Source organism: Plecotus auritus, assembly GCF_963455305.1.
Source record: "Plecotus auritus genome assembly, chromosome: 6".
Taxonomy (NCBI): domain Eukaryota; kingdom Metazoa; phylum Chordata; class Mammalia; order Chiroptera; family Vespertilionidae; genus Plecotus; species Plecotus auritus.
The window spans coordinates 149,421,520-149,435,540 of NC_137773.1; the positions used below are offsets into that span (position 1 = coordinate 149,421,520).

Genomic DNA, 14,021 nt, shown 5'->3' on the forward strand with positions numbered 1-14,021 from the left:
GCTCTTTGCTTCAAACATTGGTGCCAAAGAGGTCCCTGGATCCCCCGCCCTGAATGCCTCAAGTACACGTTATGATCTGGAGCTGAGAACAGTTAGGAGGGCTTGGCTGCCACTGCCTGTGGGATCCCTTGGTTGGAGGTTTGTAGCAATCAGGTGCTGCTGACACTTACGTCTTGGTTGGACATATCCCAGTAGGGTCTCTCTCCAAATGACATGACTTCCCACATGACAATCCCATAGCTCCAGACGTCACTGGCAGACGTGAACTTGCGGTAGGCGATGGCCTCCGGGGCCGTCCATCTCACGGGGATCTTCCCTCCCTGGAAGAAGGAAAAGCCTGGTCAGCCCAAACATCGGGTTTCTAGTTGAAGGCAGGTGAAAATAAACAGCACACACATGTCTTTCCACTCTCCCGCTCCCTGCCCCACTCCCATATCTCCTGAATTAGGATGGCCAGGACAGTCCATGCCCCAGGGGCAGGCCTCCATTACTGCACCTAAGGCGCTCAAGAGGTTATAGGGAGAGCAAACAGAGAACAGAGGCATGCAGGCTTTGCAAACAGTAACACTCTCAGTTCTAAGGGAGCATATGCATTCAAAATGCACGGCCTGTGCTGGTCTCACACCAGGTGCGGGTGCACCGCATGTGAGGTGACGGCTGGAACTCAAACTTGCTTGCCCCCTAATTCCCTGCATACTGATTCCAATGTCACCGTTGGGTGGGAGGAGAGAGTGTAACTGTTGTAAATGCACTACAACATGAAATTCCATACGACATGCAACTGACTATATGGGCCACAAAATTTGGGTCAGGAGAAAGTAAAACAAATGAAAAAGGTGGGAGGTTTTCTCGCTCTGCAGCCTGCAGACAACCCCGGGCCGAGGTCCCTGTAGACACTGCTGTCTCCCTGCCCTGCGTGGGAGTCAGCATCAGAGGCTGGAGGTACACTTTGCTAAAGGGCACACCTACGTGCATAGCACTTGCCTTCTCCCCCAGGCCCTAGGTTTATGTCTCCTAGGTTCACGTCTCCTCCTCCTTGCCAGCAACTCCACCCTCAAAGTTCCGACGTGGTTCTCTGCTTGGCCCTCAGTTTGTCTGCCAGAACTTGGCCTATTGTGTTTACTGAAGGGATGATACCCATTCACTCGGCCCATTGATCACTAGCCAATGAGCACTGCTTTGTGCCAGGCCCTTTCTGAGAAGCATGCCAGACATGAGTGGCCAGGGGCCCTGCCCTCAGGCTGCACAGGGGATGGGGAGACAGACACAAAGCACCAGATACTTAAAAGGTATGGTTAACAAGATGAAAAGTGATGAGGGCGAGGCTGAGGGGTATACAGGGTGTTCTGAGAACCAGAAGAGACTCCCTAACACAGGAGCGGGGCAGGAATGGTCGCCAGGAGCAGGCGGAGGGGTAGTTTCCTGGAACCTCTGGTCAAGTGTGGATACCAGTACGGCCCCATTCTGCCTGTGTGACCTGGAGCAAGTTACCTAACCTTTCTGTGCCTCCGTTTCTCATTGGCAATATGGGGGTGCTGACTGCACCTACATAGTCAGGTTGCTTTGAGGATTAAGTGGGTCACCATCCATACAGTGCTTGGGATGGGCCTGGGGTAGACGGCAAGTGCTGTGCACGTTAACTATTACTTCACTATCCTCAGTTCTAGAGGAGGAGTAGAGATTAATCAGGCAAAGAGAGGAGAGGAGGGAAGTCCAAGGCAGGGGTGCAGGTGCAAGTGCCAGAGGTGAGAGAGAGGTGCTAATTGCCAGGCAGCAGGATGCCGAAGCATGGATTCCGAAGGGGAAGTAAGGGAGGTGAACAGAGGGCAGGGCTCCCTCTGCAGGATACCGATGCCACTCAGAGGGGTAAAGTGGGGGCACTTTGAAAGGCTGCCCTCCAAAACACATCATTCACTAGAACAAATATGCTCCTCATATTCGATGCTTCATGCAAATACCAGGATCTTACTCCCACGGCCCTTTTGTGATGCCTGGACTCCGCCTCCATAATACATGAAACCTGCCGCTCCCTTGCTCCCCTCTCCTTGGCCTCGGGCTTTGACAGAAGAGACTATTTTTATTCTGACCATTCTCACGATCTGTTCAAACCACCAGAGATACATGTTGGACTTTAGCTAAAATACATTAAAAATGTCTAAGAGGCTACGCTGAGATGAGGGCGAGAGAAAGGAGCAAACGGCAAAGTGTATTTATATCTGGACTCCTACCCAGGGTCTGGGAGGAAGGAAGGTGACCTGCTGGACCTCCCCAGGCACACACCCAGCTCCCTGCAGAAGGCAGTCCCGATTCCCCAAGGGCTGTGGCAGGCTTCTGTGGTGGGAGATGTCCTCGGCGCAAATGCCAGCCACCAGCAACATGGCAAATGCCTGAGAGCAGGCTCGGGCTGCTCAGCAACAGGGCACGCTGTTCTCACCACCCCCAGAACAGGAATGGACTTTCTGCTTTTATCTACATGGCACTGTGGCTGGGAGAAAAGGTGGAAAATGCATCCAGTGACCCAGGAGTTGTCAAACACCTGGAGGCCAGGGTCCCATAGCTCAGGGGCCCCCTGTTGTAAATCAGGGGGAGGGGGGCGTTGCCACACCTGGAGAGGACCTGGTCCAGAGGAGAGGAGGAGAGGGGTTTCTGCTCCCTCATAATACCTGCATTAAGTGAGACAGGAGAGAGCAGGTGTTTAACTAGTGTGATGTGTGTGTGTGTGTGTGTGTGTGTGTGTGTGTGTGTGTGTGTAAGAGAGAGGAAGAGAGAGAGGAGAAGAAATGAGAGAGGACTCCATGTGAGAACTGACCAATATGTGTGTCAGAGAGTGAGAGACAGGGAGAAAACTTGGCTGTGTAGGTCTATGAGTAAAAGAAAGTTATGGCTGCCTGGCCAGCATGGCTCAGTGGTTGAGCGTTGACTTATGAACCAGGAGGTCACGGTTTGATTCCCGTTCAGGGCACATGCCCAGGTTGTGGACTTGATCCCCAGTGTGAGGTGTGCAGGAGCCAGCTGATCAACGATTCTCTCTCATCATTTATGTTTCTATCTCTCCCTTTCCCTTTCTCTCTGAAATCAATAAAAAATATTTTTTAAAAAGTTATGGCTTATCTTGTGTGTGTATGTTTGTGTCAGAGAGAGGGGCGAGGGGATGACAGAGATGTTCTGATGAATTTCAAAGAGCCTGTTTGGGAGTCCGAAGGTGTCCTCTCTGCCAAGTCTGGAGCAGACCCCAGGGGTTGCCAGTGACAGCTGTTGAACTGCTCTCTCTCGCATGCAAAGTGGCCATGCCAGGCCCACTGGCGGGGAGCCTCAGCCCTCCTACCACCTCGGGCCGCTGGGCCTCACTGAACACGGAGCTGGGCCTGTCACTGCCACCCTCCATCACAGCAGGTGGCAGAGCCTTCGAGAAGAGCCGCCCCAGACAGGCAGGTGACAGCTTGTCATGACCGGCTCTCCCACTCAGCCAGGAGAGCAGGGGATGCTGACCTCTGAGGCAGAACCAAAGGAAGGCCAAAGTCAGGGGACAGATGCTTTCCTTCATGGGAATTTAAACTTTCCTCCCAGATTTCGAACATTCTATCACCAGCCTCCTCTTCTGATGCTTAGAGGTAATTACGGTGATGACTATTTAACCTGCCTTCAATTATGTGAAAAGATTTCTATTAATTTAGAAGATGGTGACCAGCCCCATGGAGGAGACTAGAAGAGAAGGAGGTGGGATGGTATTGCAGCAGGCAGGGTTTCTGCTGGCGAGGAGGGTCCTCCTGCTAGAAGTGACATCTGGACCAGAAGGCCTAAGGCCAACACATTCACCTGACTGCAAAGTGCTTTAAGAGTCCTGGCTCTCACCTGGGCAGGCATGAGGAAGGGGCACAGAGGAGTGGTTTGCACTGTTGGATGGGAAGGAACATGAGGGAAGAAATCGTGAGGGGTGGGGGCGAGGAACAGAGGAGGCTCCCTGGGAAGGAATCTATATTCACATGGGCAAAGGGGGCTGAGCACTGTCCTTGCACAGGGCTTCTCCAGGCACCAGAGGACTCCCTTCCCCAGGATGCTGAGGAAGGGAGTCCTCTGGTCTGCATTTGGCAGGGACTAGGTGTCCCTAAATCTGAGGCATGGGGGTGGAGGGAGGGGAGAGGATGGAGAAGAACCTATCATCAGGGCTCTGAGTTCCAAATGACCTCATACACTGAACTTCCACACACAGCTTGGCATTGAATGATTGTGCAGCTGAGAAATTCTCTAAAAGTTTGAAATCCACTGCTTCAGAATAATCATGCCTTAACTGAGGTATAAGACAAACTATAAAGATTGCGTGTGTGTGTGTGTGATTTGATAAACAAAGTGAAGATAAATCTGGTAGCAGATTAATTCTAATACAGCCATCTTAAGGGTTACTTCCTGATAATCCACACCCACACCTGCCTACAGGTGTGATGCCAACAGGTGGAGGTACTTTAGTCCCTCATCCTCAGCCAACCTGCAACAAGCATCTTTGCAGCACCCACTCTGCCCAGCCTCTTGATGGGGATATGGCAGTGATGAGACTCAGCCAATGCCACCCACCCAGCTCACTGTCCTGCCACAGTGAGATTAAGCAGGCACAGTTTATAGCTTTGGTTCTAGAACCCACCCAATTGTGGAGTTTTCCAGGCCAAAGTCTAAACAAAGGATGGATTCCCCTGGCTAGTTACTTACCCTAGAGATGCCCATAAGGGTAACACTTCTGTGAGTCTGGGCATTGCTACAGTACTCTTCTCTGCCATCCTGTGTGAGACAAAGTCTCAGTGGGCATATTACAGGAGTCCAGACCTCCATGCATATTGAGTATGGTGCTCATGGGGTTGTTCATATATTAGATCATGCTGCATGAGGCATCCCCTTGAAGTGATAGGTTTATGACTGAGAGCATCATGCAATGGTTCTGAATTTCATAATGCCCACTCTCTATTAGGTTTATAATATATAAAAAATGTTGGGATGACTGTAAGGATCTAATGTGATACGTACGTAAACCACCCAGTATATTAATATTATCATTAAATAAGAATGTATATGTTGGATTGTGTCTCCCAAAAAGATATGTTCAAGTTCTAACCTCCTCCTATACAAGTGAATATGACCTTATTTGGAAATTTGGCCTTTGAAGATATAATCAAATAAGATGAGCTCATACTGGATTAGAGTGTGCCCTAAGTCCAATGACTGGCATCCATGTAAGAAGGCTATGAGAAGACAAAGAGACACCTAGTAGAGAATAATACGTGGAGACAGGGGCAGAGATTGGCATGATGCATCTAAAAGCCAAAGAATGCCAAAGATGGACAACAACCACCAGAAACTAGGAGAGAGGCATGGAATAGCTTCTTCCCGAGAGCCTTAGGAGAGAGCCAACACCGTGATTTTGGACTCTTAGCCTCCAGAACTGTGAGAGAAGAAATTCCTGTTGTTTAAAGCCACTCAACTTGCGCTACTTGTTATAGCAGCACTGGGAAACTAATACAATGAGTACATACAACTTTATCAGTCACTAAATTCCCAGGTGGCAGATCCACCATGAACTACTATTAGAGGGCAGTGGGATTCAGGAGTGAGGGACACCTTGAACATTTAGGTTAAAACCCAGCAGATAACCCACAGAGGCCTCTGTAATATTTCCTCAGTGCTGTTGAAGGACTGCCCTTTGCCTAGCAGTGTGAGTGCTGTCGGGGGAGGACTGAAGGGGCAGCTCCAAGGCACTGCCACTGATGTGGTATGAGGACAACAGTGGGACGGCAGCTCTGATACTGCTGCTGGAGGAGCCACCATCGCTCCTCCTCCTCGCCAGAGAGGCATGGCATGTCTGAGGGAGAACCCCACCAGCCACATTCCAGACCAGGTGGCCACTCCAAGCCTAGGTGGCTGGAGGCAGTGTCAATACCCCTCTTTGGGCATCCCCAGAAAGCCTCACCTGGTGGTTCTCAAGCTTTGCCCATTAAATCACACTGGGGAAGTTAATATATTCAGAATCTCTGAGAGTGGTGCTCAAGCATTGGTCGGTTTTAACAAGCTTCAGGGAATCCTAATGTGCAGTCATTAGTCATGACCACTGGCTGGGAGCCACGGTGTTCAAGTTTGAGTGTGAACCAGAACCTCCCGGAAGGCTTGTTAAAACACACATCACAGGGCCATAACCCAGACTTTGGAATTTACTAGTTTTGGGATAGGGCTTGGGAATTTACATTTCCAACAAATTCCAAGTATGGTTTCCAAACATCAAGAACCACTGGCACAGATCAACCCTATGATAAGTAACTTGTAAGTTACTTATCTGTATATATAAAAGCCTAAGCCAGTGGTCGGCAAACTCATTAGTCAACAGAGCCAAATATCAACAGTACAACGATTGAAAATTCTTTTGAGAGCCAAATTTTTTAAACTTAAACTTCTTCTAACGCCACTTCTTCAAAATAGACTCACCCAGGCCATGGTATTTTGTGGAAGAGCCACACTCAAGGGGCCAAAGAGCCGTGTGTGGCTCGCAAGCCGCAGTTTGCCGACCACGGGCCTAAGCGACCGTGATGACCGAACCACCAGAACAACTGGTCAACCAGTCGCTATGATTCACGCTGATCACCAGGGGGCAGACACTCAATGCAGGAGCTGCCCCTTGGTGGTCAGTGCGCTCCCAAAGCCAACCTCCCGAGGTCCCAGACCCCAGGTGGCAGCTGGCAGGCCCTGATCAGGACTGGGCAAGATGGCCCTAATAGGCCCTGACTGCCGCCAACCAGGCCTAGGGACCCCACCCATACACGAATTTTGTGCACCGGGCCTCTAATCTAGGATAAGTAACCCATAGATCAATAAGCATAAGTCGTAGGTTGAGTGAGGTCTCATCTTGAATACCAACTCTGGTCATTGTTAGTGGCTGGGTTAAGAAGGATTCTGAAGCTTCCTCCAAGCTCAGCAAGCAAGAGTGCCATGACTGATGAGTGATGTCTACCCAGAGTAAGGGAATGGGAGGAGGTATATATGGCAAATATTTGCCAACACTGAACTAAAAAGCTCAAAAGATCTCCAAATGACATGAAAAAAAGGTAGGGACAGGCTTCCTTGGTGTCCATCAAGTATATCTGTGGCCCCAGGAACATGGAGGGAGAGCTGAAGTTCACATGCAGAGCAAGCACCCTCTGGACGGGCCCTAGGACTCTCCCCTTGGAGCAGGACCACCCTGGCAGTGAGGGTGGCCAGGGTAGGTGAGGCATCTGCTCGCGTTCTCATGAGAGGGGCTCTGCACTGCCCTCTGTAAACAGGTACAGATGGCCCTGATCTCAGGGGGATCTGTGGGACACACCCTCTTCCTGTTCCCCAGTCCTGTCCACTGCCCTGGACTGAGACATCTGCCGTGGCTCTAAGTGTTAAATTAAGAAGGCATTTTAGAATGAATGCCTCCATTTAAAAGCACTCTGAAAATACACTGACCCTTTTCCCCCAACCTAATCAGCAGAGTGATTTTTCCAGATAAGGCCTGTATCAGCCAAGAAGCAAAAGAAGTTTCAGCCTAAAAGGTTATCTTTCTCCGAATGCTACCAGCTTCTAACAGCCAGTGGAAATGGCTTCTGGCTGCTGAATCGCTCCTGAGTCTAGATAATGCAGAGGCTGTTCCTAGTTCCCCAGGATGCCAGGAATTTGCATGAAAACAGTCTCTCCAGCTTCTGAAAGAGTTCATCTGGCCCTGCTGCTCCTTTCTTTCCAGGAGCCACAATCTTGATGGTGACACTGTAATTTATTACCATGCTAAGGATTATGATGCAACATACAGAGTTAGAACTTGAGGTGGGAAACAGGCAGCGGGAACAGGTGAGCTTGTGGAGAGGATGGTCTTATTTGTCATGCAAATGGCCCACAGAACAGAAAAGGGCTGGGAGAAAAGACAACCCCACAAGACACACTGCATTGGCTGCCGACAAAATTGTTTCTAAATAGAATGTTTTTCAAAGCTTTTTTTCCCCCCTTGAAGCATTAGCTGCTCCTCCGAAATGAATGGCACAATGTATTTTGTACTAGTAATAAAATATGTGATTTGAATAACTACAAATGTAGAGATTTACAGTCGGTGGGGTCCTCGCCGCCTTTCCCCTGAGCTTTGTGGGCACCGAAACCCTTCTGTGAGATGCTGGGAAAGGTAATTGCAGCCCAAACATCATTTTCCAGCAGCTAGAGAAAGGCCTATTTGGACATAAATTAACTAAAAATATGCGATGATAGTGTGTGTTTCATGTGTGAAGAACAGAAAGGCCACTTGGTGACGTTTCCCAGCTGGGGACACAAAAACACAAAACAAAAGCCCTGTTCCACCCAAACAGACGTTGTTTCTCTGTACTACACTGTCAAGGCAAACAGCTGTCTTTTACTACTCACCCCCAAATAGCCTCTGAAGGCTGCGATGTGGGCTTTATTATTATTATTTTATCACACAGCACGTCTCGAGTTTGTAATTGTTTATAATTAAAAGGAGAGGATGGAGAGACAAGGGCTAAATAATTCACTGGCTGCCTTCATTCATTTGACAAGGAGGCAGTGGGGAGGTGAGTGAAGGGAAACAGAACAATACCGCTTCTGCCCCGAGGGGGGCACTGTTCGGAGAATCTCACAGTGAATCAGCTCAGGGATGGTTCAAGCTTGACCCCCAAAGCCTGGGCCTCCTATCAGTCCTCCTGAAAAGTCGGCCCCAGGAGAGAGTGGCTGGATGAACTGGCCCAGTGGGCTTCAGTCTCTGCACTTTGCATACAGAGGGAGCCAGGACCCATCAAAGACCTGGTGGGCAAGAATGTCCTGCTGCTGAAACAAAAACTCCTCACTCCTGCCCTGGCTGGTGTGGCTCGGTTGGCTGGAGCATCATTCTGTATACTGAAAGGTTGTGGGTTCGATTCTCACTCAGGGCACATACCTTAAGTTTCGGGTTAAATCTCCCATCGGCAACCAATCAATATTCTCGCTCATGTGGATGTTTCTCTCTTTTCTCTCCCTCCTCCTTCTCCTCCTCCTCCTCTCTCAAAAACCAATAATAAGCATATCCTTGGGTGAGGACTAGAAACAAAACAAGACAAAACTCCACACTCCCTAGGGAGAGGTGTGTGGGTGGGGGAGCCCTTAGGCCCTTTGGATGACAAGGTTGGCAGGGAGGACCAGGGAATGGTACGGGCAGGGTTGAAGAGGAGGCTAGCAGGTCACCCTGCTGTCTACCCTTCCCTTCCTGGGCCATGTCCAGTGTGTATTCATTGCTTTTCTGAACGTGTCAGGAAATGTGCTTTCTCCTGGAGTCCCTCATCCCTCCTGCTTCACAGCTGTCCACCCCTAGCCCTAGGCCACCCCAAGAGACCACAGTCCTCTCCTTTTTCAGCCTATGAGCCCTGGGTCTCCCACTTGTCCCCATGTCTCTGTCAATAGGCCATGTCAGCCCTCCCACCTTTGCCCCGTGTGTCTCCCATGACCCTGGGGCTCTGAGGCAGGACCACACCTCCCATGGCAATGTGGCTGGCAGGGGATCCCAACAGTGCGCAGCGAGAGGTGGGGGCTGCTGGGGCAGGTGGATTCTGTCTGCAGATGGAGGCTGGCCTCTTGGAGACCTCTGTCCAGCTCTGTGGGGTTTATTCCATTGTCCTTATTGAGTTTCCCTGTCTTTTCATGTGATGTAAGCATCTGACAGACTGTCCGTGGCAACCCATTTTAATAGGTATAGTAGTAGGTAGATTCCTCATTCACAGTGTAATTTTTGGTGCCTTACCAACTTTCACTAGCCACGCTTCTAGTCTCCCTTCCTGCCCCGACCCTCCAACAGCTATTTAAAAATAATCATTCACATTAAATACTCAAGTTCTTTTGGCCTCCTGAACTGCACCCCCTTCTTGGCACGGTTTCTCCCTTGAACAATCCGGGCAGTTATAACCAAGTCACTTAAACACTCTGTCTTACTGTCTCCACCTGCCAATAGGGATAATAATGCTTAATTATCTCAGAGGGGTGGATGAGGAGCTGTTAGCTAATGCTGGCGGAGTGAGATGTGAGAGTAAATGAGTGAGGCTGCTCCACCTGCCTCCGGCAGGAGCCCTGTTCTCTGGGTACCTGTGGCCTGAGGGATGGCCAGAGAGTTCCAGAGAGAGCCCCAAAGACCATGGTGGTGAGGGGGGGGGCAGCACCTTCCCTGGTACTTTCCCCACCAGTTATGTAAAGCTATTCTGAGGTTTGTTTTACAGAATCTGGAAGTTGGGGAAGAGAGGAGAGTGGCCATAGGTTCACATCTTATAAAAGGTGAAGGGGCACTTGGCTCCAGGTCCTTCCATCCCAAATCCTATGCTGCCTGTTCCCCATAGGGGGTAACAGGAAAGAAGGAGGAAAGAAAACTGGAGATGTGTGTCCCTGTGTATGAGGGCAGGTGGCATCTTTTCTCTCCCAAAGGAGAAAAAATACTTGGCTTCTGTTTCACTTTTACAGAGCACGAAGCTCCAAACTCTCAGGCAAGGGTCCCTTTCCACCCATGCCGTCAACACCCCCAGACTGTCCACATCCCAATGAGTTTTAGGGTACAAAAAGCCACCTGAGTCTGCTACATTTTTTATGTGTGGGGGACATTTATTGTGAGAGAATGTTCAGGTGTGCCTCCAGGTGAAAAGAGAAAACAACATTCATTGGTTTCTTGATAAAATAAAGCATCAACAAGCACAGTGTACGTGAAGGGGTAAGTGAAGAAGACCGATGCTACTTTGTGTGTGTGTGGGGGGGGGAGCGGTGGGGAGGCGGGGGGGGGGGGTGATGAGGAGTGTAAATTGGCAAAAAGTTTGGGGAAATAAACTTTCTCTCCCCGAATTTAAAATATGTAATTCTTAACATCACCACAAGGGGCAGATGAATATCAGGTGCCTCCAGATGTGATCCCCTGAGAAGGACACACAGTCATTTATGCAATGTACAATTCATATCCTGGGTCTGATCATGAGGAGAGATCATACAAACCACAAATGAGGAAGGTTCTACGAAACAAAAAAAAGGACAGTATTCTTTTAAAATGTTAATAGGATAAAACAAACAAAAAAAGGCTGTGGAAATGTCCTAAATTAAATGGGACTAAATTAACATGACAGTGAAACACAATATCTGATCCTAGAGTAGATCTGTACTAGAAAGAAGTGCTCTAAAGGACATTTTGGGATCAATTAGAATAGAGACAGAAGATTAGAGAAACTATTTTATCCCTTTTTAAATCATTGACAATGATAGCTATATTGTAGTTATGCAAGAGAATATCCCTATACGTAGGACACACAGAAACACATAGAGTATATGGGGATAGAGGTCCATGATGTATGCAACATACCTTCCAAGAATTTAGAAAAAGAATACCTGGTGTGGGGGGAGCAGGCAAATAATAAAGAAATGGGGTAAAATAACAATAGGTAAAGAATCTGGGCAAATGTTATATGGATGTTATTTGTATTATTCTTATTCTTGAAACTTTTCTTTGTTTGAAATTGAAATGTGCAAAATCTTTGATTCAGCAAATTCTCTTCTTAGATTTCTCTTACAGAAATATCTATACAAGTGTACAGAAACATCTCTATGTAAGAATATTCACTGAAGCACTGTTTGAAATAATACATCAGAAGCACCTAGATGGCCATCCCCAAAGAGCTTGTTAAATAGTTTCTACAGTTCATTTGTACAAAGGATGCCTGAGAAAGAGCCTGAGAAAACCTACAGGCAGAAACAAATGGTCTCCAAAGGCATGAGGTAAGGTACTGAGAAGGGAAAAGGTCATATTCTTGGTACATCATTAAGTAACAGAGCAAGTCGATGAATAGATCAGTATATATAGTATGAGACCATAAAAATTATATAAAACTAAAACACACACACAATATACAATAAAGTTGGGAAGGAAACCTATGAAACTATTAATGATAGTGACGTCTGGGATTTGGGTAGGCGGAGTATGTTTCATTCTTACATTAAACACACTTTCATATTTTGATATCAATATATGCTTGATATGTAGCAAATGAGCATTGCTTTTATAAATAAAACCTTAATAACATTTTTTTACATGTAGCATTCTAGAAACTTCTTTATATCCCTTTCTTCAGATGAGCTGACCCTCCAGGTTGGACCAATAGGCCCCTCTCTCCTTGCCTGCTCTGGGATCAGGTGTCGGGGAGGGCATGGGAGGTTACGGTGGCCACAGTCTGGTGAGTGGGGCTGGCGACAACAGGCACTAAGAGCCACAGGGAAAGGGTCAGGTCTGGGTTGGAAGAACAGAAACTGAGGGTCTCTTCCTCCCGCTGTGGAGAACCCGGATGCCTTGGGATGGTGACAGTGCTTCCCGGGTGCCTGGGCTCCTGCTCCATTCTACACCAACTGCTCTCTGCCTCGGTATCTCAGATCTCCAGGGACATGTTTGTCACACATTAATTAATTTCTTATTCACTCCACAAACAGTTACTGAGCTGCACATGGAGGCTCAGGGATACTGTGATAGAAGAGGAAGCCAAGCCAGCTGCAGGGCTGGGTAAGAACACGAGGAGGTGGCAGAGGCTTTGCAGAGCATCTGAGCAGGCTGGAGGAGGGCACTGACGTGAAACCAGGGTGATGAGAGCATGGTGGAGGCTGGGTCACGGGCCCAGATGCCTGTGGTTGTTCCCAATCTCTCATGCTTCTGGTCTAGGATTCTGCTGGCCTGCCTAGTCCTGCACATCAGAACCCTGTCTTGGGGTGTGCTGGGAGACCTGGCTTGATTTAGACTTTAGCCAATGCTGCTTGCATCTTATTTTTCCTTTCCCCATGGATATATTTTCTGACCTACTTTGGGATTTATACATTTTGTCATTTCTTAGAAAAACAGGTCCTGGAGTTACTCCCACATTCCCAGCCCTAACTTTCCCTCAACCTGGTAGGTCTAGATCCCTGGTCCTTGCCTCCCTGCCTGTCCCTCTTGGGCCCATGGGAACCCAGGGATGGATTACTATATGGGTGTCTCAAAGGCAGCCAGATTATTAACCATGGGAGAAAGAGACCCCTCAGTTTCTGCTCCTCTAATCCTGGACTTGAGACTTTGCCAGTGGCTGTTATCACCAGTCCTACTCACTAGACATGGGGTCTTCCTAATCTTGCCACAGCCTTGAAACTCTGTCTAGAACTGTGGGGCCTGTGTTTCAGAATTTTCTGGAACATCTCCTGCTGAAGTCCAAAGACTACCTTTTTTCAGAGGGTCCAGAACCCATTTTATCTGGGACTGGTAAACTATAAGTTCCTGCTCCCCTCTAAAAAAAAAAACACCCCACAATTCCCCTTTCTACCAGTCATGGCTTCCCAAGGCCTGGGAACCCATAATCACTGTTTCCTAGGAACCCAAAAGGCTCAGGAGATAATCCTCAATCACAAGTCAAGAGATGCCCTGAGAAGTTCTTGAGATCTGTGGCCTCTGCACATGGTAAGCCATCTGGCTTGTTGATCCTGAAGTTTCTATCTCCTACAGGAACATTTCAGTATATCCCAAGTTCTATAGGACTTTCGCCTTTCTGGCCTCTCCAGGTTGTATTTTACTCCCTGTGCCAAAGGACAGGTGAGATGAGGAAGGCAGAGGACAGGGAATCCTAGCTCTGAGCAGAACAGGCATGAGGGAAGAGCAGAACAGGCATGAGTAATAAAGTTTATTACTCCCCTTGTCATGCTCTCCTCTTCCCTTCAGGTAAATTACAGACTGTGTATCTCACAGGTGTGGGCAGAGTAGATAGTGATGGAATGAGACCAGATCTGAAGAGCCATAGCCTAATACAGGGAATGGCAACCTTGGAACAGATGAGAATCTTAATGTTTTTTGTCCAAAGGTCATTCCAAAACATCCCAGGCAAAAATCAAAGAGAATGTGATCTTCAGAATGTTATTAGGTTGAGTTTCCAAGCAGGGCAAAGAAACATTTTATTGGGTTACAGAACCATCTGAAATATCCCCTTGTCAATGACAAGTGTTGACACAGTGGCTGGAGT

At 48.3% G+C, this 14,021-nt stretch overlaps 1 protein-coding gene across 2 annotated transcripts in view; it reads right to left on the reverse strand.

Annotated features, from left to right (window-relative positions):
• EPHB1 (EPH receptor B1) overlaps window positions 1-14,021 on the reverse strand; it is a 422,752-nt gene that overhangs the window by 14,096 nt on the left and 394,635 nt on the right. For both annotated transcript variants that reach the window (XR_013960832.1, XM_080672572.1), the window contains exon 13: window positions 171-320. Coding sequence is in view for 1 of the 2 variants with exons in the window: in XM_080672572.1 (XP_080528698.1) it covers window positions 171-320 (150 nt within the window). In the remaining variant the exon portion in view is untranslated. The remainder of the gene's footprint in view (window positions 1-170; window positions 321-14,021) is intronic.